Source organism: Corvus kubaryi, unplaced genomic scaffold (assembly GCF_017639235.1).
Source record: "Corvus kubaryi isolate FWS band 111438036 unplaced genomic scaffold, C.kubaryi_AGA036_p1.0 138, whole genome shotgun sequence".
Taxonomy (NCBI): domain Eukaryota; kingdom Metazoa; phylum Chordata; class Aves; order Passeriformes; family Corvidae; genus Corvus; species Corvus kubaryi.
Window position 1 is genome coordinate 15,849,491 of NW_024580672.1, and position 25,178 is coordinate 15,874,668.

The 25,178-nt window shown below is 43.9% G+C and overlaps 1 protein-coding gene across 20 annotated transcripts in view; it reads right to left on the minus strand.

Moving 5' to 3' along the window:
* Positions 1–13,064: 13,064 nt before the first annotated feature.
* The window catches only part of ABLIM1 (actin binding LIM protein 1), a 193,680-nt gene continuing 181,566 nt past the window's right edge, over positions 13,065–25,178 (minus strand). For all 20 annotated transcript variants that reach the window (XM_042019393.1, XM_042019390.1, XM_042019387.1 and 17 more), the window contains 4 exons: positions 24,627–24,634; positions 23,290–23,364; positions 20,490–20,570; positions 13,065–19,246 (listed from right to left, as the gene is read on the minus strand). In XM_042019393.1, the coding sequence (XP_041875327.1) occupies positions 19,133–19,246; positions 20,490–20,570; positions 23,290–23,364; positions 24,627–24,634 (278 nt within the window). In that variant the 3' untranslated portion in view covers positions 13,065–19,132. The remainder of the gene's footprint in view (positions 19,247–20,489; positions 20,571–23,289; positions 23,365–24,626; positions 24,635–25,178) is intronic.

A 25,178-nucleotide genomic window follows, 5' to 3' on the forward strand; every position in this document is an offset into this window, starting at 1 on the left:
TCCCCGGGGAGAAGCGCCGGGCTGGAGCCTCGGGCAGGAGAGGAAGGCGCCGGGGGGATGAGACCGTGGGATGGTTCCTGGGGCTCCTCAGGGGTGCTCCGTGTTTGGGATGGTGACCTCTGGCTGCAGTGGGGCTTTGGGCACGTTCAGAGAACGGCCCTGGTTATCCCGGGATAGCCGTGTGTGGTCCCGGTGCTATGAGCCCAGGTGGGAGCCTACCAGACACCCACCTCCTCCCTGCTCTTGGTGAGTTGGGTTCTCCTTCCACCCCGGGGTAGCTGTATCCCGCAGCCACTGAATTTGCACTCTTCTTTCCAGTGATTTCAGCGAGGCTTCCTGATAGAACCGGGCTCCTGGACAGAACCAATCTCACAGGAATGTGTTCCTCTCCCTGAGTCCCAGTGACATTTTTGCCTGACTTCTGTCACGGCAGCCAGAACTATCATGTCCAAAGTGCACAAATAATAACACATGGAGAAGTCTGGCCTCAATACGAGAATCTGTCCTCAGGCTAAAGTTTTGGAGACACTGCAGGGATTTAATGTTTATCAATAATGAGAGCATTGAAAGTAACAGTAGGCAAAGTCTACAAGGGTTATAGGGGAAATTTTCAAAAGTAACATTGGTGTGGGGACAAGGGAACCATACCTTCCTATTACAGGTCCTTTATAGCAAGAGGTGAGGCTGAGTGCCTGACCTGGGTGTGCGGGTGGAAAAATACCCAACCATAAACCTAGAAAATGAACTGCTCTCCTTGGGACCTGTTAGACAAAGCCAACAGAGGGCTCACAGGATCTGTATTTCCCAGGGTTTGGAGCTGTCAGCCCACAGTCCATTGACATCCATGGTCCAAGGTAGCCTGGGAAATGTCACTGCTGTTTGTGTAGAAAAACTCCAAGCCTCCATCATATGGCCTCCTTACATTTTCTGAAAATAGCCATAAGCAGGTTCTCTTGGGTCACATGGAATGCAAGCAGCTGGGCTGGAAGAGCACTGTCCTGACACTCATTGGGTCCCTGTGTGTCCCTCCTGTCCCCACCCTCCCAGGCAGTGCTTGGCAGGGGTGACACCTCTCAGAGGATCTCTGTGGAACCAGAAAGTGACCTGTGCCACGTGGGAACTCTCCATGCAAGAACAAGGTTGGCTAAAGAGCTATTGCCACTCAAGGAAGCTGAGGCTGGAGCATCTCTCACCTCTTGCCAGTGCATACCCACCACACAAAGAGACAGGCAAGCCAGGTGCCTGAACCATCAAATCCAGAAAGCAGATAGCAGTCTGCAATGACTGGAGAAAAACAAATAAATAAATAACTATGCCTGCCATGCAGGAATATTTCTCTTAGAGCTCTTCCCAGCTGCTTCTTGACTATAGCTTTCAAAATCTAGAAGGGTAGGCCTTGGTCTTGCAAACCTTTGAGGTGTGCCTCTATCTTGAAGCAGGTGAGCAGGCATTCTGAACTGAGCAAGGCTAATTAAGGATAATACCAGTTACACAAACTAATTAAAGATGATTTGAAAGATCAAAACATCAGATACCTGTGATTCCTGTCTTCAGGACCCAGAGCCTTTACATTCCCTGGTTGTCCCTTCCTTCCCCTGCCATGATAAGGATGCTCTGGAATTCCAGGACTGCTGGTTAGACCCATGGCAATTGCTGGACAGGTGACAGTGGGACAAATAGTAATGCCAGAGGAATACAAGTTCTTCCTGTTTGCCCCCTTCCTTTTTTTTCCTTCCTCTTGCAGTAGGAAGTACCTAAAATACTTTGGAGTATTCTATTTCCAACCGGCTGTTGTGTTCTGGGGTTTAATAAAACTGGGTTTAATAAAACTGGGAAATACTCAGACCCTGCTTGGCATGAGGAATTAATGTTCCCAGTGTTGGTGCTGAAATCTAGATGTTTTGCCACTGTGCTCAGGTAGAGCAAACACTTGCAAACTGGTTTTCCTGGTGGAGCTTCTTGGAGCCAATAAAATAACAGCCATCTACCTGTACACCCATGTATTCCTTGCTTTTTTCCTTCTTATTATTAGTAATGCTTATTAATTATGATTATGATTATTATTGATGATTATTATTATTGTTATTAATGATGACTCAGGTGTGAAAAGCCTGGAGGGCCAAGCTCATCTTCTTTAATTCCTTTTTTATGCAGCTGACATCCTGTCCTTCAGTGCAGAGGTTCATACTATAGTTGACATGTTTTAATTCTTTTTCCCCTGCATATTCATGCTGTATTGATAGGCAGTCTGGTGGCTAGTGAAACTGGCACTTTTGGCTAAAGTTTTCCTGTACTGTTCTGTGGTGTCAACTGATGTCATTCTGCTTCTCTGGACTTACTGCCTTTAAGCTCTTTTGCTTCCTGTGAAACAGAGAAATTTAGAAGCCTAAACAAAATCTATTAACAATTACAACAATTTGCTAAATACCTTGCGCAGTAGCATAATCCTGATCCTCTCTTTTCTCCCCTGGCAATGCTAAACACTTTTCATTTGTCCCTAAGTAGACTAAGCAGGTGTGCATTGTTTCATTAATGTTTTTGATTAGTATTATTGATTGTTACACCTACCTTTTGCATCAGCAAAGTCTTTAATGTCTGTTTGTCTAAATCGTTGCTACGAATTTTTTCTCTTTGCTTGCATTTATTTTGCTTTACCTCTGGTTTAAGAATAACTCAAAGTGTGGTGAAAGTTATTGACCTCTCTGTGGTGAAAGCCAGAGGGAACCCTGCCATGAGAACTTGTGTGCAGGTGCCCTCCACTGACTTCAGGGGAGTTGTGCTTGATGGAGACTGTCAGGAAGAACCACACCTGACCTGGATAGTGCAGAGCTGCTCTCTGGGGTACTTTCTCCCAGACTTTGCTCATTCCAGTTGCAGCAGTCCCTAGCGGTCAGACTTCTTCCTTTCTTCAGGGAAAATATTCCATCTGGCAGAACAAAAGCTAGAAATTTCCTCCACACATAAGTTTGTCTGTTGTTTCACGAGGCTTTTTTTTCTCTCTTCCCCATGCACTTATCAATGCTGTAAAAGCCTAGTTCAGGAGTTTACTCAGCAAGACCAAGTTCAGTCAGAGGTAAAGTTAACTGGGTTTTGTTCAGCTCCTGAAAGATGGGAAGTTGTGTCAAATACTCCCCTTGTACAGGCACCTGGAGGACAGATGGAGGAATAAGATGGCTTGGCAGACTGGGATTAGCAGGGAGATCTGCTTAGATCAGTGGTGTTGCACTTGTGTCCTCTTTCCTTCCAAACATCATCTTGGGTACCTACTTAGATAAGGGTGTGTTATCTCTGTGGACAGTTGTGGTCAAGCAGACATAAAACTTTTTCAGAGAGATTTGAGCAGAGGTGGGTTTTGTGGCAGACCTGAGCTGAGCTTAAAGCTGAGGTGTGTCCTGGAAAATGCCAAGAAATGAGGAAGCCAAAGACTTCTTCACTTTGGGGTCCCTGTCTGCAGTGCTGGGCTGTAATGCTGCCGATAATCTGAGGTGGGAGAATTCCTTTTGTCTATCGGTGGATCCCTCTGAACAACAACAAAGCCTGGGGACCTATGGACATCTGAGCCAGCAAAACAACATTGCTGTCTCTGACAGGGAGAAGTCTGTCCTCTCCCTGCTTCTGGCCAAATGATCTCTCTTCCTAGCGTCACTTCACAGCTATTGGACCAACTTCCACGCTGAAATGACAGAAAACTAAAATGGCATATTCTTCTGCCACCTGAGAACCTGAGTTGGGTTGCAGTAGAGCCAGGCAGGATTGGGACAGTACCAGGTAAATGGCAAGCATTTGCAGCTGGATGGAAGGAGGAGACCACTGAGCAGGTGGGAACACACAGCTGGGACTGGATAAGAGCAATCATCAGTCACAGCTCAGCTGTCTCCTTGAAAGTCCCCCTGATCTTCCTTCTGGGTGGGAGTACTGGTGGGAGTTCAGGACGTTTATAGAGCTTTCATCAATGTCTTTGAACGCTGATCTGCTGAATCCCACTGGTCTTCCAGATTTTCTGATTTAAGGGATGAAGGGAATATGGTTGGTTTTGGGAATTTGAAGAGAGTCCTCTGCTCATTCCTTAAGGAGGTCTAAATAGCTGGACTCTGCCAGCTGTCCTGATTCATGTGATCAAACACTCTGCATCCTGTGCAGAAACTCTGAGCCACCCAGGCCCTGGGAACACAACTTTCTGTGAGAGGCTGTGATAAATGGCATTGCCACGTGGCTGAGTGCAGAAACATGTTAAAGATCCTGGGCTACCCACTCAGGAGCATGAGCAGCAATCCTTCCCCATAACTAATCTCTGTGGGTGCTTTATAGCAGACCAGATGAGTTCCTTGGTTCCAGGAAGGCACTGGGAGCCTGCCAGGGTTCAGTCAGTGAAGAAAGGGCCAGAAGAAACAGAGAGGCAGATGGGTCACTGGGACAGAATAGTTGTTCCAAGCAAAGCTGCTCACTGGAAGAGAACTAAATGCTCTGTTGGAGAGCATGAATCCTTCATCTCGGGTGATTTGCAAGGATGCTGTCTATGGGTGCCTCTTTTGAGGTCTTTTTGCTTCCCTGTGAAACATTTCATGGTTCTAGCCATAAAAGAGGTGACCAGATTCTCCCCCAGCTGAAGCTGGCCTTCGACCACTATTGCTCCATTAACTTCTGTCCAGCCATTTCTGACTTTCACCGATGAAAGGCAAGACAATCAACCCTAACACAAACAAAACCAAGCTGTTTAGCTGCTCAGCTATACAAAAGCTTCATCACTGATACATTCCAGCAATGTTTTGGATTCTCTCAGACATTAACTGTTTCAAAAGAGCGTGGCTAGGAAGAGGGTGGCTGGAGGGAGGGGGGGATTTCCCATTAAGGACAGCAGGACCAGATGTCTTTTTGATGAGCTTCTCTTGGCTTCCCATTCTTTAACATTTCCTTTTCAGTTGTTAAGTCCAAACTGCTTGTAGGCCAAATTACAGGGAGTCCTAATAGCTTGAATTGTTTTCTTCCCCTTGACAGATAGAATACCTTCTTGTGGCCAAAGTATGAGGCATGCTGACCAGACAGTGTGCTCAACAGCCACAGCGTTTCTTCCTCCTGGAGTCATTTCTTCCTTGTATTTTTTTTTCACCCCAGACCCACTATCCCCTCCCGAGAAGCCCCTCAGCTTTCCTTTGACAATGTTCAGTATCAGTTAAAGGAGTCCCAGGCATTCTTTGTTCCCCTTCCCTGCAAACTCCACATGGGGATGCTCACACCAGCAGACCTCACCGGTTATCCGTGCACTGTACTGCAGCTTGTAACACTCACAGGCACCACAGGACATGGCCATCAACTTCCTGAGTTTCTGATACAAAGTCCTGATGCGTAGTTAGCCCTGTGTGGTGGTGCATCATCCCCCCATGAACCTCCTGGCCTATGATCTCAGCGATGTTCCTTAGGTCTTGGCCTTGAAGAACAGCTGGGCTGAGCTACTTTCAAGCTTATCAGAAACACTGTCTGCTCCCAGGAATTAGTGCTGTCTAACATGCTCCTGTTTTTTACAAACAGCCTTGGAAACTTATTTTTCTTGCCTGAATAACAGCCCAAGCGGAACAGCATTTTTGTAATTGAACTTTCAAAGAAAGCCACTGACCTGAATTGCGGCCAGGATGGAATATTATATGGCTGAAGCCAACTCTCTTGTGACCCTATAAACAGCAGTCCAAAGAGAGGCCCTTTGAGGTCTCCTGGAGTGCAGTGGCTGCCCCAGCACCCCCCTCAGAGTGGGGCCTCTCAGAGCCACAAACTCCCACATTTGCTGTTCTCGGAGGACCAGTGCCAAACACTGACAGATCCTGGGCTGATACCCCCAAATCCTCCAGGCTCAACCCGTCACCTCTTGAGAAGATGTAAAGGCATCCAACATGAGTGCTTCCCTGAATTCAAGGGGAATTTTTCATGGGTATATACGCCTTGTACTGGCTCCTTTAGATGCACGTGTGTTTAAGTGTGAATATGCTATACCAAATGTACTGGGAATGTTGCTCTCCTCGACTCTTAAGTACTTTAGATTTTCAAGTAAGCTAGGCCTGTGAGTTGCTGTTGTGCTTATAGTAAATTCTATATGAATGCTTTGTTAAATTGTTTAACTTAAGCTATTGATTAAGTGCTCTTAAGTTTAAGGGCTGTTAAACCTCTAGACCTAAACCACTGGTTTCTGGGGCTCAGTTTCGCAAGGGGGTCCACTGTGAACCTGGGAAGGGTGTCCCTTATTCCTTTTTACTCTTTCCTATCCTTACACTTTCCCCAATCCCTCCTCCCAGGCTCCACATGGATAATTTTGGAATTGATTTTGGTTTTAGATGAATTGATTTTAGATTTTAGTTTGCTTTTTTCTCTGTGTGCTTTAATCACCTAGGAACTAGTAGAATAAACATTGCCAGTGAACTTTGTTGCACTTTCTCTTCCATATTAAACCTGCTTTTGCTGATGCCTTTGCTGGTGATTCTTTAAGTGACCTAAACACTCATTCATGACAACATGGTACTATTTTTGAGGGGATAGGATAGGAAATCATGGCTTTCCCATTAAGGACAGCTGAGAAAATATTAGAAATTTCATCCTCTCTTACAGATTTTACCAGTAAACCAGCATTGAACAAAATTTCTCCCAAGTTAGAAGAAAAAAATCTGTGTGGATTCTCAAGCTGTAAATGGAGGACTTGCCTGAACAGAGCTGAACTCTTGGCACCTTTCAGCACCAAGAAAGCTTACCCGGGTGAGAAGAAAAACTAATTTTATCAAAATATGGGAAAACATTAATTTTTACATCTTGCTACATTTTCACTGGGATTTTTTTAAGCCTCCCTCGTCATCACTGCAAACTGTGGTCTCATGTCAGCTGTGAGCTCGCAAAAGGCTATTTATTCTGGCATTTTCCCAAAAAGAGTGGTTTTCAGCCTGCAGTTTTTCTTTAGGCCTTAACCAGTTCTACTCAGTCGAAGTCAAGGAGCAGAGCTTCTGTGGTCAGCACTGCTGAGGTGGGCAAGGGGAAAGAATGAGAACCTGCGGTCATACAGCACCAATAAACTGCAGCTTGTTTCAGTGGAGGCTGAGTACTACGGAGGAGTCCAAGTTTCCTTCCCTGCTATAAATATTATACGTTAGAGTATGCCAAACTACCTGCCAAAGTGGAATTAACTGCCAGGTAATAGGTCTCACCTATGTCAGTTGAATCTTCCACTTGTTTTTTTTTTTTTGTTCCTGTGAAAAGAGATTTAATTAAGAATCAAGAAATCCGCCTCAGTAAAAACCAAAAAATGCTGTTTCTCTTTTCACACACAGAGCTGTGGAGCTGAATTTCTCCTGCCTTCCTAACCATCATTAAGTATTCTGTTTAAATAGGCCAGCTTCATGCCATCTATAATGAAGTTATAGTGTATTGCTCTGTTATGAATGATGAAGCTGTTGTGTCCTACGGGGAGAAAAATCGCTGTAATCCAACTTTCCTTTTGAAAAGGCCTAATGTATCCACATGAGATCTTCTGGCAGAGACAACTGAGAGAATATAAATAGAAGCTTAAAAGAAGAAGGAGGGGAAGGGGAAAATAACTCCAACAGGGCTGAGTAGCTGAAATTCACAAGTTTAATAGGAAGATGGATGACTGAAGAGCCTGTTCTGTGACACAATTAGGACTTTATGTAGGCCTTTTTCAATTATTTGTAGCTGACAAAATATCACACAAAGGCTGTTTCACACTGCAGGCCAGGTGCCCAGAAATGGTTTTTTTGGAGGAGAGGAGCAACTGGGAGAGTCGCCCAGGATCATGGGCCATTAGGGCTGCCACCGGCTACACTGGGGAATGGTGTGTGCATCACCTCGTGTACAAGTGGCACGAGGGAAGAGTGTCCTGCAGTGCCTGAGGCCCCAGCACACTCAATCCATCATCTGCCCATCCCTAGGGAGCAAAGAGCTGCAGCCACAACAGACTGTGTGGGCAGAAGGTGACTGTACAGCTGCACGTGGTCCAGCCTGGATGCACCTTTCTGGTCTCCCCACAGACAGGCCACAGGTCACAAGTGAGTTCCTGCTACAGGAAGAGGTTTCTGCTGATAGGCAATTCTCAGAACTGAAGCTGTTTCAAGAGATGTTGCCTGTTCTGTCCCCTGCTTGCTTCTCACTGGCCACTCACCAAACACTATTGTTGTTGTGGCACTTAGTTTTCAGCACAAAGCCATGGCACCACCAAGGAACATCTCTTGAAGTAACCTGCAGGTGTTTGCATGCAGTGTTCACCCCTTCAGAGGCTTCAGTGCTGCAGCTTTAGGAGGTGACATGCAGCAGAGGAGTGGTGGTGAACTGGTGAGCTACAGCAGCTTTAATCTCACAAGGGACTTGCAGAACATCCTACAAAACCTTCAGACTTCAAGTGTCTTAAATTTGTTTTGGTTTACTCCATTCCACAGTGAGCTAATCTAACTAAAGACATTTGGGGCGATGATTAGTAAATTTGGTTTAAGTTTAGTTAATTAGGAGTGAACTTTCCTGAGTGTCCCCATGTGGAGAAGAAGTCAAATCCTGGGACCTGGGCAGAGGGTCAATTCTGCTTTGCTGAAACTTGCCACTGAGTGGTAATGCCTTCTCTCATCCCTTCCTTTATCTCAGCACTGGCAATGGGTTGGCTGCCTGTCGAGGCTGACAGGCTTGCTGATATGATTAAAAGTTACTCATTTTTCCTCACAGGGTCAAGTTTTCACCCAGCTTTTCCCCCCAGGTTATCTGCCTGCCCTGGTGGTACCTCCCTTGTCACTCAAACTGGCTAGGCCCAGGAAAATTCTCCAAAGGGTCCTCTGTTGGGATTGCTCCCAAGGGAGAAAGAGCACAAATGTAATTTTCAGGAAGCTGAACAATTAGTTAGTTACGGAAAACCCAAACTTTGAGTGCCAAGAGATCAGAGCAACATCAGAGTGCTGAAGCGTTATATTCTGGGCTGCCTGAGCACCATGGCAGACCAGTTATCATAGAGTCATTTATCCAATATTTATTGGCCTCAGAAGAAGCTTATTTTCAATTATCTACTATTGTTTCACAAACCTAGGTGGCAGGAGGATTAATTTTTTTTTTGAAAGAGAACAGTTAGAGGGAACAGCAATAGCTGAAACATAAAAATAAAACACACACTTTAAAATCATTCAAAATATCAAACACTGGCTTTCCTCCTCCCACAGTATCTGTGGTCTTAAATGCATCATTGCAAGGGGAATTATTCATGTAGTCTCATCAATAAATCTTACTAAAGTCCTTTATATTGCAGTCCTCATTCATCTAGCAGCAACTTCTCTGTAAACGGTAATTAGGGTAAGAGCTAACTGAGATACCACAGAGTTTGCCCCTGGCAGTCATTGAACATCCTGACTATATCAAAGCTGTGAAGCAGGCATTTCTCAGCAGCAGTTCATTCATTGTGAACCCTGATTCAATTATTACCTTGTCTCTTGTTTCACAGCAAATGCTTTGGTTCACATAAAGCCTCAGAGCCTTTGTCAATGAATTCCTTGAATGGAGTCAGCTGCATTTTGTCTCCTCTGCAGCATCCAGCCTAAATCCAGGAGAGGCAGCCAAGGGGGAGCCCTGTTTCCCTCTGGCAGCTTTACTGGGCTATTCCTACAAAGAGGTTTGGTTCTATCATTGACTCTTCCCTCCACAGCCTGGAGTTGTGGGGGCTGGGATAGCCCAAATTAAGGGAAATAGATGACTCCCAGGTGTGGCAGACCCCAAGCAGCAAAATCAGCCTCCAGATCTGTCAGTCTGTTCCTGGCAGACCTGGCTCACTTTTTGATGCTTCTTCACTGGCTGCCCAGGGATGCACTGATAATTTACATCCAGACCTTTGCTCTTGCCAACTTGGAAGGCCAGGAATTTCACTAAGAGGAGCTCAACTCTGTAGAGATCATCTTCTCCTGACTTAGGTCCAAACAGTATTGCCATAGTTTTAGCAAAGACATTACAATACCAAACAAGTGTGCCTGGCAGGGCTCTGTCCCAGCTTGTGCCCCGAAACACCCAACCTCACACAGACCACAGAGCTCTCAGGGTCTGCACCTGGCTTCCTCTGCCACCAGAACAGCCACCTCCTCCAGGAGGTGCACGTTGGAGATGGGATTTAGTCCACCCCCTTGCCTCCCTCTTTCATACTGGGGTGGCAGCTGAAACACTCCTCACCTTGTACAAGTACCTAACTCTAGCAGTGTGACCCTCAAACATCTTGGAGACAACGCTACCCTTTTAAACTGACAGTCACAGGAGGTGTGGTGGTACTGCTGGAATTGAAGGAATGCCACCAGCTGCCCTCTCTGCCATGGACTTGAGACAGCTTTCATGACACACAGAGTGTGGTATCACTGGCAGTTTAATGTGGTCTGCTCTTCCTTCAGACCCCACTGTTCACTTGTGGTCACCCCATTTTTCATGCCCAGCACAACTATTTTGGGAGGTTAACTCAAAGCAGGGAACTGACTCGGTTTAAGAAGATAAAAAAACCCCAACGATGCTATGCAATGAAATAAAAAGTAAAAAATGTTTTTTTAAGCAGGATTAGTTCCCGAATGTCACTGAGAGCGACCCCACAAGCAGTCATGCTGACATATCTGATGGCAGGAAAAAGCTGTGGGGGCGTGGGAATACCTTAAGCTGGCTGAACAGCCACCCAGTGCTTTGTCTTATGAAATCCCAGCCCGAGGAGAGGCTGCGCTCTGCTGTTTTCCTGCTTCCCCTCTCTTCCTTTCCCCCAACCCCCTGGGCCCCCATCACTGCCATGGCTACATCCAGCCTGGGATGTACATTTTAATCTGCAGTGTGTATATAAAAGAGCTGGAAGCAGAGGCTGTCTGAGACCCACCTGACCTTTGGATGTACAGCAAACTTCCTGTTCCAGGGCTGCCGGCTCTTTAATCTCCCAGCCTTTAAAAAATAAAAGTGAGCCTATGTGAAAAAATGCTTTGTAATGGGGACTCCTGGAACAACTTTTCTCTCTTGCCCTCTGACTGAGCCATGGAAAACAGTAAATATCTCTCCCAAGAGTCCTTTTTAACAATAGAAAAATGTCAGGCAAAACTGAAGTTTCATTTCCCAGCCTTGGACTCCACAGCAGACAGGCACAAAAGCTACAGAAAAAATAAAACATTAAGGAGAAAAAACTCCACTCTTGTTAAGTTTGGAGAGATTTTTGGTGGAGAATAAGCTTCTTTAGGTGGGGAGCAAGTCACACTTGGGAACTGGGTCTCTCCTCTTGCAGGAGGAAGTGGTCTTGGGCTATACTTGACAGCAAATTAGCATTGACATTTGACTTGTTTTGATCTGAGTTATTTACAATGGTATTATCTGTGTATTTTTTACATGCTGTGAAGATTCCCATTGCCAGATGCCTCGCCATGGCTGTAGGATGCAGAGCATTCCACAGTCATTACTCAGGGGTCATAAACTTCACATTACTTGTGGGGAGGAGGGGAGCAGGGGGAAATGGGCTAACAATTTAAAAAAAAAAAGCAATCCTAGACTTAGATTTCAGTGGGCTTGTGTATTTAACCAGAGGGAAATTTAAAATGTGCTTAGGCGGGCTGGCACTGTCACACCGTGGGACCGATGACTGGAATGGATCTTTGTGAATTTGCTGGACACACAGAAGTGCAGTCAGGGATAATGTTCCCCGGTCTGGGGGAGGCTGTAATGGAGCAACTGCTCCATGACACTGCCAGGTCAATGATCCCCAGCTGGGATTGCTGCTTGGGATCTCCAGAGCTTGGGCTGGCAGGACATGTCCCAGGGCTGGCACTGCACTGTAACTGCTGAGGGAGGGAGCTGACTGCCAGCTGGTGGATTTTCAAGAGACAGAGTGATTCTAAAGGGAGACTTTGGGTTTTGAGTTTTTTCTATGTTTGCGAAACTGTCTAGAAAAGTCCCAAGGCCAAATCATAGACTTTCACTTGTGTTTTTTTAAGCAGGTACTTCATGCACAGACCTTCCTTACTTCCTAAAGGAGTGAAGATGCCCAGGGAGGTTAACAGGAGATGCCCCGAGATGCAATCCAAAGAAAGGACATTTCTAACTGCCACCAGGTTGCTCTGCTGGATTTGTTCACAGAGAAGTTTCTCTTGTGCAAGTCTCAGCACACACACAACACAGCAAAAATCCAGGCAGATATGAACCTTCCTAAAGAGTAACTTCTTGGTGGTGTTGAATCCTCCAGCTGTTGCTCTCCAAGCAGGAACCTGAGTCCTCATCTCATCGGAGACTCAGTCCTTAAACACTCTCAACACAGTACATTGAAGTAAAACCCTGGGGAAGCTTTACCTTTGACATGAGAGAGAACCTGTGGAGAGCATCAAGGTAGGGCAAGGGGGGGAGTCTCAGAGGGCTGAGGAGTAGGAGAGAAGATGGAGAACCTGGTACCTGCAGGGCGTGGATCCTGCTGCTGCAGGGGCTTTCTGGAGGCTCAAGGACTGTGCAGGGTTTGTGCTGCATCACATCCTCAGAAGCACCACGTGCTTAACTGTGCTGCCACGATGGTCTGCTGGGCCATGTGTTCAGCACATCATGGGTGTGATAAACGCCTGATTTCCTTGGATGGCATCATCCCCCACCTTCCACCCCACACCAAGGGTAGGCAGGTTTAAACTCCAGATGATTGAGCAAACACCTCACTTTAAATATAAACCATTTTCAAGATGGGGACTAACATTGTAGCTGAATTTGCAAAGGTCAAGAAAGGAAACCATTTAGCCTTTGAAGCTGACACAACAGCATGGTCTATTTGACCTTGCTGGTATCTCAGGTCATTTTAAACCACAACTGACAACACAAGTAACACTTCTATGTGGTTTGCATGAATATCTATTTCTACTGAGTATCTATTTCTAGTGGATTAGCTACAAGAAGCCTTGTGACAAATTTCAAACCTGTAACTGTCATCTGTCTTGCTCTGATCACTCATATCTCACCTGAGAGCTCTCTTCTTGAGCATACATCCTATTTTGTAAGAGAACTTTGCTATAACTCTGCAAAATGAAAAAAGGAAAACCAAAATAAATGAGGCAACATGAATCCAGAAATTAAGAATAAAGCTCCAAACTTTATTCATTGACTTGAGTACAACAGTGATGCAGATTACAGTGGCACAGGAGTGCAATATGTGCTGTTTGCAGTATGACAGTGGAAACACTAATTGTACGGAACAGCAACCCAGCTCAACTTCTCATTATGCATACAAGCAGACTTACTGTACAGACAAGACATTGATTCACTTTTACAGAGACTCAGAGAAAGAGACAGATGAATGGAAAACACAGGTACACCTCCCCAAAACGCTGGTTTGTAACATGTGGAGGGAGGAGAAAAGAAAAATAAAACAATAAAAAAATTCTATTGCCAAAATCTACTGATTTAAAGGAAAGTATACCTTTAAAAAATTAGTTTCAGTTTCCAAAGCTTAAAAAAAGCCCCCAGCTGTAAGGCCCCCTTACAGGAAGAGTTGTCCACAACGACCAAGCCTCACTGCTTGGACAGGGCTGATCTGGGAGTGACACACTGAGCTCCTCGCTGTGGGCACACACAGCAGCCAGAGGCTTCCCTGGCTCCAGGGGTGCGGTGCCAGCGAGAGGCTCCACCGCTGCCAGCGGGTTTGCATCTGGGGGGAAGTGCATTCTGTAGGTGTTCCGTGACAAAAGCCCAGGCAAATGTCCAGTGGGACCTGTCAAAGCATCCTAAGGGAGCTAGAGACTCAGCCTGGTAAGGCACCGCTGGGATTCCCACAGCTGCTTCTGCTGCTGAAATGCTGCATTTCCTAACGCCCAGGGGCAAGATCCTGTGGGCCTCGGTTCTGCAAGTCCTGGGAGCAACACCTGTACTAACTCTGGTGATCCTGACAGAACAGGTTACTGTTTGCCTTTGTCATCTCTGTTTTACCTCAAAAGAAGGACCACAGTGCACATGGAAGTACTCCCTCTTCACAAAGACGAGCATTTCTGAGCAACTCATTAGCAGAAATCTATTTCCCTATTAGAAGCCCTTTGGGCAACAAATAATTTATTTTGCATACAGGCAAACAACATTAATGGCCAATTACATTCCCACTTCCTGCACTGATGCTTACATTAAAATTAATAACACTTCTGCCAAATGTGGGCATCACAAAGCTCCTGCCAGCAGAGTTGTCTCACTGAAAACTCGGTATCTTTGCATTGTAATGGATTTTTTGTTGTTTCTTTTTTTTATTAAGCACAAAAAAGGTGTGTGGGAGAAATCACAAGGCAAAACCGATCAGCCAGAGCAGTGGTGCAGCCCACAGTGATAGGAGTGTTTCTACACTAAAGGGAAAAGGCGCATTGTGCTACTGTCACAGTGCTCAGGAGCTCTCTCCTGCTCTTCATTTTGCAGCAATGGGGTAAAAATGTACCACATATTGTCAAGACCAGCCCTTGCTAAGCATCTACCCTGAAGACTGTGCTGGACTCTAGTGGGTGTGTTGACAGGGCCACAAACCAGACCATGACCTGGGGAGAACTGAATGGGGAAGGGGGCAGTGGAGACAAGCCCTAAGCGTCCCTCTGGCATGGAAAGATGAGTGGCATTTTGGGACAGATTAGCTTAATTCTGGTTTCCTGCAAGTGTTTTATTGAATTGTCATTATCACTGACTGGTGTTCCTCACTGCTGTAGGTAACATTCAGGATGTGGACATCCTCCTCCACAAACACATTCCAGAGGAAAGCAATGAATCACAGAGAGAGAGAAAGGGTGGTTTTCATCTGTCTGCTCTACGAGGCTATGGTCCAAATATGCCAACATCTCCTCCTAAGTCAGGGTGAGCCAAAATAAGTCATTCCAAGATGAGTTTAGAGGATGTTCATATTTTTACCATTCTGGGGCCTAATTTTCCTGTTGCTTGTTCTAACAGCTTCATACCATTAATTTCAGTGTGGGTGCTCACACGCTATGAACTCCAAACTTGACTTCCCCACAGTCTGAAACAGGTACTACAGGCTCATGCCAGTGTTTTCCTTTAATCCTGCCAAACATCACCCTGGCAAGCCCTGGAGAAATCAAGCTTATGCCAGCCCTCCTCCTTCCCAGACCTTAACCCTTCTCTGTCCATCAATATTACCCTGTGAGGAGACAAACGGATTGTGGAAAGGGATTCACTTCAAAATATGTCTAACTTCAGTGTAGCAAACTTATGAAAGAGGCTGCTGATGACCTCCCTTGAGCAGCAGGACATACGAACTACATGGCTGAGAAAGGATTTCCCAACTACAACAGGAAAAGGGCAGCAAGCACTTCAGTGCCTGGCCCACAGACTTGGGACTATAGGACTTTGTAAGGAGAGATGACATCTATCTTCACAGAAGTAAAAGCACTACTGGAGCCACAGAGATGTCTTACCCCAAATACATCTATTGAGTTCTGCCAGCCTAACCTTTCACAGCACACTGCAGTACATCCACAACACACCACACTCGATATTTAATGGGCTCCAAATGGGGAGGGCGTGTGCCACACGTGCACCTGTGCTCAAGGACCTGCATGTGTACATCATCCCATGTGTACACGTGGGGTTATTCTGCAACACTTTGACTGGGCCTTGCTCTTACATTGCTCCTAAAGCAGAAAAGGAGAAAGAAGGAGACAAAAGCAAACAGTTTTCAGTCATCTTGGTAATGACATTCTGTTGATAGCATTGATGGGATGGGAATTTGTCAGAAGCTTAAATGCTTTGCAGGAGATAGAAGAACACAAGCATGTACTTAAGGCATATTCATAGAATCACAGAATGATTTGGGTTGGAAGGGACCTTTAAAGACCATCTAGTCCAACTCCTGACATGTCTCAAGGGAACATCAAAGAGGGGAATTACTAAGAACTGCTACTCAATGGATACCAGGAGAATGATTAATTGCCTACAAAGACAATTCTCCCTGGGGCTACATTTTGTTTTTAGGTGGGAAGACCAGAGGAAGGAACAGAAAATGTTGCAGTGACAATCACTAAGAGCCCACTGCAGAAATCTTCCCTCCCCCATGGCTGGCTGCAGCTGTGGGTTTTGTGGACAGATGATCTGTTGGGGTGTGTCTACATGTAGGTGGTTGGGAATTAACTGTAGGCATGAAACTGAAGCTCAGAAAACCCTTCATGTTCTCAGTGAGGAATAAAGCAGTAGTAAGTCTAGCATAGAGGGCTGTGAACTGACTGACTGCTCCACACCAGTGAGATGGGAGCCAGCAGTGGCCCAAAAATCCAGTCAGAGATGAATTGTTTCTGCAACATCTAAGCTGGCTTCTCTTCATTCCTTCCCAAGATTCAGCTGCAGTTTTAAATTCTCAGTTGATGAGGCAGATCCAAATTACCATGCCATCCTTCACAGCCTAAGAAGCTGAGGGGTTTTTTTCCTTTTTTTTTTAAATTCCTTTTTTTTCTTTTTTTTTTTTTTTTTTTTTTTTTTTTCCTTTTTTTTTTTTTTTTTTTTTTTTTTTTTGCATAGGAGGGAGAGGTAAGAAAACAACCTGGCTTAGTCATTTCTGAAATGACTGGGTAGTGTGTTTGGATGTGCTATGAGAAGTTCAGTAGTAACCTAGAGATGGGGACAGAAAAATGCAGACTGGCAGCTCACATCCTTGAGAGAGCAACTCTTCAGGTCTAAAAGGGGTATGGTCAAGGTGACTTGGACTAAAATACCTGTGATGCCTAATAGTTTCAGTGTCTATAGGATGTGGGATGACAATGTGGAGAATTTTAATAGGTTAAATGCACTAAAACAAATGTTCATCTCAAAGTTAAGCCACACTTTGCAGGTGACCAAACACTGAATTTCTGAGACCACAGCATTCAGGAAGTCTGTGAGTGTAAAACACTGCTGTTCTTTCATCATATGGATTTGGTTTCAGCAGTCACTCAGAAATGCATCTCAACCTGCCCAAGCCCCTAACACTCCCATTTACTTCTCAGAGCTCCTCTAAAAACCTTTCAAATGCATGTTCTGAAAAATGGAGTGAAACATCTTACACTGATCCCTGCTGCAACCTCGTACCACCCAGAGAGCTCACTCACAAGTGTGTGTGTCACAGTGTCCCCAGGGACTTCTGTTCAGTGGGGATGATGCCAGATCTCCATGGTGGCATGTCCTCCGGCTTGTCCCACAGACCCAAATTCCCTTAGCTCTAGGGACATGGAGCAGGTGCTGTGCCCTAGTCTCTGTCTCTCACACACTGAATCTTCATCTCAGATTTTATCAAAGGAACCACAGTGATCTGTCACAACAGGACTTCCTAAACCAGCAAAGAAGAGGCAGGGTTTGGGCTGTCCTGCACAGTTCATGATGAAATGTAATTTGGTGATACAGAGAACTCAACACAGTGATACTGAATCTCAGAACTACACGGGACTGTTTCCCCTTCCTGACTTCCAGATTTTAACACCAATGTCTCATATAACAGAAAATACAAAGGTTCTGATGTCTCCAGTGCCTGAAGTTTCTGCATTAAAAAGGAAACCTTGATATTCTTTGACAGACACAGAACCTCAATGTCCCTCTCCTATCAGGAGACAGGCTCATTAGTGCAGTTACGCATTGGCAGTTAAGCACCAAGGAAGAGAAAAAGCTGACCTGGCAGTCACAATGCATCCATTCAATTACTTTGGTGCTCATGTCCTCCTCTGTATAGGACTTGCCCAGAAGCAGTTAAGGTATATACAGGCAGTTTTTCAAGCTGCAGCATATTGGAAGAAGACTGAAAGCAATAAGGAGTTCAATGCAGCTCAGAAACTGTCTTGCATGATTACTCTGTCTTCAAAAACCAAGTCAGGCACAAAGGGAAATAAAAATAACCAAGGCTGGAGCTTTTATGCTTCAACAGAGGAAAAGAAAAACAAAAAGTCTGTGCCCTCTTTTCCAAGCACAAGTGAAAACCTAAATTAACTAAAATGAGTGCTTGGCCCCATGCACTGTGCCATATTGAGAACAGCTACTGCAGTTTAATCAAAAAGCCTCTATTGGCAGAGCTTGGCACCTTGATGGTACCTTTTAATTCATAAACATTCCTCCCTAAGAGGGATGAATTTGCATGTTAGCTTGCAGAGAACCATCCTCCCTGCCGTTGTAAAATCCTACAACTCCACTGCAGTCTGATGAGCTGTACTAGTAATTACTAGCAGGGAGTTTGTCCTAAAATCTCTGGGTGCAAACCAGGGTACACTTAAAATAGCATTTTCTCACTCTGTCACTCCCACGCCCATCCACCCACCTCCTGGAGTAAATTACAAGAAAACTGACTCTTCTCCACCATTCCCATTACTTAAATGATTTTAAATTATTCAAAGGACTGGTTAAGCTCCAGCCTTATTAATTCAAGCAGAAAGTGTGGAAGAGGGAAGACTGACAACACACACAGCAATTCACTTCCTCTACCCTAGCAAATATTTACAAGGAGTCCATTTTCCAGAAATCCAAGTGGTATGTCCTGCAGGTGAGCAGAGCACCCACCATTGCAGGTTGTGTTACATGAAGAAGTGTCAAAAGAGTGCCAAGTAAGAAACAGTTGGGTGAAAGCCTTAATGTGACCACGTGGATAAGTTACAAGGGGCTTCTCCTTCTCTACAGACCTACCTATGTCCCTCTCCATGTATACACACATATACACACATACACACACAGAGATAGATGGAGAGATATAAATACATGTGCGCACACAGGCAAACACGCATACATATATATATATATATATATTTATATATGTATATATTCTCTTCCAGTTCTTGGAGTGGTTACAACTACTTTAGTCTACAAGGCATCCTAAGGGCACTTCCTGGCTCTAGCAATAAAGTCCATCGCATTGTGGAGAGAAGTAAAGGGAGTATCATTGAGGGAGAAGAACAGAACAGTTTTCTATCTTGTATAATAACAGGTAACAGGTTGACACCTCTGAAAACTATCATTGCTGTTTCTGAGCCCAGGTATTTTCTCCCTGCATTCCAGGAGGGCAATTGTTCATCTTGTTCAACTGATGTGTACAGAGGTGCCACTATGCTGATTTTCCCTTTTTGGTGGATAAGTAGTTGCTTCCAAACAGTTTGGACTGTGTGATACAATATTCTATGCATCATTTGTTGTTGGTTTGTTTAAAGGGAGATTAAAAGAGTTTTGCTTTTTTCTTCATGTCGTTGCGTCTCCAGAGAGGTAACTTGTCAAACTCCTGTATCGTCATGCCAAATATTTCTTGAAAAACTTCAGGTGCTAAGTGACGCTTTAAAAAACAAAAAAAAGGAGGGAAGAAAAAAAAAAAGAAAGGAGAAAAGGCAATGGTCAGTCAAAGCCAAAGAGACACAACAGGAGGTTGGAGTGCCTTAGGGATTTAATGTCGCTGTGTAAGAGCCATTGCTGGAAAAAAATAATGCTTTGGCAATACATATATCCAAGTCCTCATGGACCTGGGTGCCCAAGGAATCAATCAGGGAACTATTTCACTTGCTGAATAAGCAAGAGACAGAGAAATGATTGGTCTGAAGCCATCCAATAAGCAGTGATAGACCAGAGAACAGGACCAGCTCCTGCACTCTCATCCCAGCTTTAGCAAGTCCCCTCTGCCTATGGAAATCCGAACAGACCCGGGTTTTTCAGGAGAGCTCTGCAGAGGGGCTGAAGGTTGACATGCTCCAAGTTCTGAGAAGGAAGATGTCTGGCCAGCCTAACTGTTCAGCACACTTCTCTACTGCTAATGAAACACTTTTTGGTGCTGTCCTGTGCACAAGTTACTTCTTGTTGAGCCACTTTGGAGTGCACTGGATGGGGAAAGTGTCTCCCTGCGGCACTAATCTAATGCAGCACTGAATTCTGATTAGTGACCACATATCTAATAATAAAAATGGGCATAAACCCAAATTATTACCCAAATTACCCACATTTTTGTGGCTCCTCCCATTCATCTCCACAGAAGATTAACTGACTACAAACAACATAAGCATCCCCAGCATTCCACTGGGCTGCTTAAGTCTTCCTAATCCACAAAGTTGTAAACTATATTTGTTTGTTGGCAGAGATTTAGATCCTCGTATTTTTGGATATCAGCCAGTCTAAGTCACAGGACTCATGATGAGGTAAAGAAAGTTAGACTTTTGATCCTCAAGGATGGCTGACACAGACTCTTAGCTAAGAGATGATCCAAGATCGAACAAAGTATTGCTCCATTCCAATATGGATCCTGTGAAACTTGTGCAATTTGGGGCTTTTAGCAAATCCAGCACTATATAATGAAATGCCTGAAAACCTAAGGGGATTGTGAAAAGCTCAGTCTATGAGCAGGGAGACAGAGGTGTGGGAGATCGTTCGAGGAGATGCAGCTGCTTCCTCCCAATGTCTGATTCACCTTTCCCTGATTAGTGCTGAGAAATCGTCCCACATTTCTCAGGACCCGCATTTCAGTGTTTCAGCTTTCACAAACAACAAACAACTTCAGCAGGAAAGAGCATTTAGGAACTTGCTTCTCTTACCTCCAGCCTGGTTCTGTCTACATCTTTTAGTATTTTATTTCGCCCTCTGTTGGTCACCATGAGTATTTCATATGGAAAAATCTGTTAACAATGTATAAAAGGGGGAAAAAGAGATATTTATATTTATATTCTAAAGCAGACAGAACAAAATGTGTCTAATTTTCATAAACACACAAATATTCATTTTCTTTTTCAAAGCAAATATCAGGGGGTTTTTTTCTTATCATTTATATGGAAGACAGGCTGATCTGGACAGAGCCAGAACTTGTTTAGCGTTGAACTGCGTTATATTTTAAAGCCACAGTTTTTATTGTGTATGTAACACATCAGCTGGCTTTGGTCAGGCAGAGTCCTTTCTAGGCAATATACTTCCTCATCCATCAATGTATAAATTTATTAAGGTAATTGCATTCGTCACTCATTGGTCTGACTAATGGTTGCCAGAGTGTGGATGGCCCTAAGGACACACAGTTAGCGAGTGGACTTCTAAAACATGAAAGTATGTGAAAAAAGCAGCATCTCTGAATAAGCAAGATATTAATTAGTGGGGGCCACTGCATTCAGTAGAATTTATCACATGACTTTCCTTGCCTTTTTAGACAGTTAAAGAATTCGAACAACTAACAGAAACAGTGCTGCTTGGAAAGGATTTTAGAAAATCTCAAAATCAGTTTCCAGAATCATCCCTGGCAAATAAAAGTCTGTTCTAAGGTTTTTTTTTCCTTGGATAGACACTTCCATGCCTGGAATGACTTAGGAGAGCTCATGTTCTGTCTGCCAGGGCGTCTCTAGAGCCCTTCTCATTGCATGTCTCTGCAGAGCAGGAAAGCAGCATTCCCAGACCCCTCATCCAAGCCCTACTGAAGTCAATGAAGTTTTTCTGAAAACTTCAGTGGTAACTGGCTCAGCCTTTACTGTCATTTATGGGTCTCGTCTTAGTTGCCCACTGGGAACACGAGTGAGACCATCAAAGCTCTCCTGGAGAGAGCTGAGCTATTATCAAGTGCTATTAATTACATTATTTCAACATCAGAAGAAGTCTGACTTAATCAACTTTTGTGCAGTACTCAGCAATTAAGTTCATTCCATTGTTAACAATTATCCCAATGAACTTTTCAAAAACATAATAAATAACATTCAGGCATCAATGAACACACCACTGAGTTTATTGTAAGTAATAATAATTTAAATAATGTATGCTTACATACCAACTGTAAGATATGATTCTTATATGAGATTCTGACATTGTCACAATTGTACAATTAAGTCTATACTTGGAATTACATTGTTTATGTTTGATACTGGAAATGGCTACCGTAAACAGCATTATAGGAAACTAAAATGTAACTTTTCATATTTAAACAGGCAGAGTTTAAGTCAAGATCTATGGTCATAAGTACATTTTATATTTAAATATTCATAACAAGGCATGTCTCAATCTGGGCTGGCAAGATGCACAAATTCTGTCCTTTCTGGAGAACCATTTGGTAAGATTTGGTCATTCTTAGGATTATTATTTACTTTTCATGTGTTTCATGCTGACTCTGAATTGGCTTATTTTGCTTTATCAGGTTTAAGTAAGTGTTGAACCACTGACATGAATAAAAACAGTGCCAATTCACACATGCTGAGTGTCTGGCATCACCTTTTTAAATATTAACAGAAAGTGATCATATATTATCTCAGGAAATTTCCCATAAATTTTATCATTAAAATAATAATTAATAAATAATAATTAAATTTTGTCATTAATAATACTGACAGAATTTGTCACCCAAAATAGCATCCCAAATCGCTGGGTACATCAACAGCAGTGGTGACTGTAAGAATTTCTATTGCACTGAAAGAGAAATTAATTGGAATAAAAAGTAGTATCTCAGGAGTCCCCAAGGTCTTATTTATATAATATATAAAACCACTTGTAACTGCACAGCGCACTGGGGTCTCAGCTTATAAAGCCAGGGTTATTGCCTTGTACAGTTTGTCTGGAGGTGACTTGGAAGCACAAGAAGTAATCTGGTTTGCAAAGTGAGCTCCTCACTTAACTGCAGGAATTCTGATCCTTGTAACTTTGGCAAAATCATGATTTCATGGAAGGTTCACCAGCAATAAGTTGTAAGATTTAAAACACAGCCCTGCTTGAATTCCCTCTACATATTATATTCATTTTTGACTCAGGTGTCTTCAGACATAGCTGTAAAAGCATTTTAATTTGTATCTTAAATTATAATTAGCAGACATTGTCTCTTTTTCCAATAAATCTCCTGAAGAGTTTCTCGTATAGGGAATTCAACATTATGGACAGGTCTCAGGTTAACAGTGCTGAGAGCTAAGGAACAGATCCAGACAGACATCTAGGTACCTTACTTCCAGTCAAAGATCCATGTATTTCCATAATTGTTACATTAAGACAGCCTCAGCAGCGTGTTGTGAGCCACAATATTCTGCAGCCCTTTTCAAACTGGGCAGATCTGAGACCTTGCCACTGAGTTTGGCCTGGTGCTTTGGCTGGTGAAAGCCTGACAGAGAACCAGCTATGGAGCACCTTCCATATCTGTCACTTTGTCCCTAGAAAGGCTTCCTTAACTCGGGAAGCACACCTGGGCTGCCCTCAGCCTGCCTGAGTACCAACACCTGCAGAACAAAGCCCAAAACAAAGGGAGAGGATTGGCACATAAGGAGCAGGGACTGAGGTGAAGTAAAGGAAAACAAGGGAACTAAGACATTTCCCATATTTTATCTGCATTTCACAGTAAAACCTTCAGTGTCTTGAAGGAAAGCGAATAACATCTGCACTTGCCTTTGGCTCCAACATGTTAGGCATAGATACTCCTCTGTCCATTCTCATTCCAGGGACATGACCATCCGGGAGGGACTGCATCGGATACAGGTATACAGCAGACACAAAGGTTACACACACAGAGGGTAAAGGCACTCAAGTAGTGGTGAAGACAAAGGTGAATTTGCCCTGAGACTTCCTTCAAGCCTTAATTCTTGGTCTTACTGTATTGATCATGGCCATGGCTACTGTTCACCTCTGAGGCAGGGATCCTTCAGTCCCCTCAGCCACCACAGCTCCTGTCCCTGCTAAGGCTGGTGACAGCCCTACACTGAGCTCACCAGTATCACTTTCCAGGGGCACCTGGGCACTCCAAGAGACTGCTGGGCCCTCTCCCAACCCAGTGACTAGGTAAAGTTCTTCTCTAAATCTTCCCTAGCATTAATTCAGATCCCACCCAACAGCACAGAAACAGTCTTGCACCTCTGGGCTTTCCTTCTTGTAATTTACTGTATCAGCTGAGGGATTTCTTTTTTTTTTTTTTTTTTGTCTGTACAATGAGAAATTTTTACTATGAACACAAACAGGGATAGGATAAAAAGGTGCTGTTTTGACACAGGTACTATATCTAAGGAAATAACATTTGGAGCACAATACATGGACAGTTCTGCTCCCTTCCCATAATCTTATTCTCTTTCCAATCATCATGATTTTGATATGCCATTAACAAAATTATCCAAGTAATGAAACTCTTTCTTAAATTGCCATTTCATATTGTGACTATGCTGAGGAGCCAGGCAGACTCAAACCATTCTGAAAAAACGCCTGCAAGCAGTAATTGAAGTTAAAAGGTTTGTATTTGCAAGCACACTTCTTTCTGGCTCATCTGTGATGGCAGCACTGTAGAAAACTACTGATCAGCCATCTTGTCTGGACAGCAAATTCCAGGGTGAAATTGAGGAGTTCAAAACTCCTGGTATGAGAGAAAATTGCCTCCAGAAGAGACTTTCTATGTGTCTCTGGGGACAGTACTAGAGAGGCTGGAAATAAATCCACCCCTCAAGTGTCCAGAGGAGACTATTACAGATAACTCATATATGAACAGACAGTGGATTTTACAGAGCAAGTCACAGAACTGGTGTGAGCTGTCTCAACTCAGCTCTGGGGAGGTAACAAGGAGGAATCCGAGGCTGTGCCTGTTTTTTGTTGATAAGATTCTACATTGGTGATTATGCATAAACATGCAGGAAAATCAAAGCTATTGTCTTAGGAAACCCTTCCCTGTAGCAGAAACTCAGTTGAACAAGTAGCTGCTTTAAGTTCTGTTGTCAGTTGATTGATGAAAACCCGTACTCTACCTGGAAATCTGAAAAGCAAAAGAGAAATCTCATCAGGTTTAGAGTGTGGAGGGACAGGAATCAGTCACAATCTACCAGAGAATCCTTCTCTGTTTTCTTGTCTACCTGATTTTTCCAAAATCCCATCTGATTCTCTAAGGCCAGCAACATTTCTAATTTTGGACTTAGTTTGTAGAGTCAAGTCTCCAAGTATTGCAGACCTTTTCCTTAACTCTCCCAAGTTTCGTAACTTTCATAAATAATATTGTCAATTTTTATTTAGCAGTGACTGTTATCACATCCAGCTCAAAGTCATAATGAAGATCATGAGCAGCAATGGGGATTAGAGGGCATGATCTCCCTTTCTTCACTGTGGCACATTCTTTCAGACTGCACAGTGAATGGTCATTTTCAGAGAAAGGAAACACTGTCACAGAAGGTCTTATTCCTGATAATATACACATTACTTGCTTTCCATTTGATCCAGTGCTAAAGCAGTCCCTTGGCATAAACAAGGATTAGTTCCACATGGCAGATTTAGCAAAATAAACCCAACATTTTTAGCAGGTATTT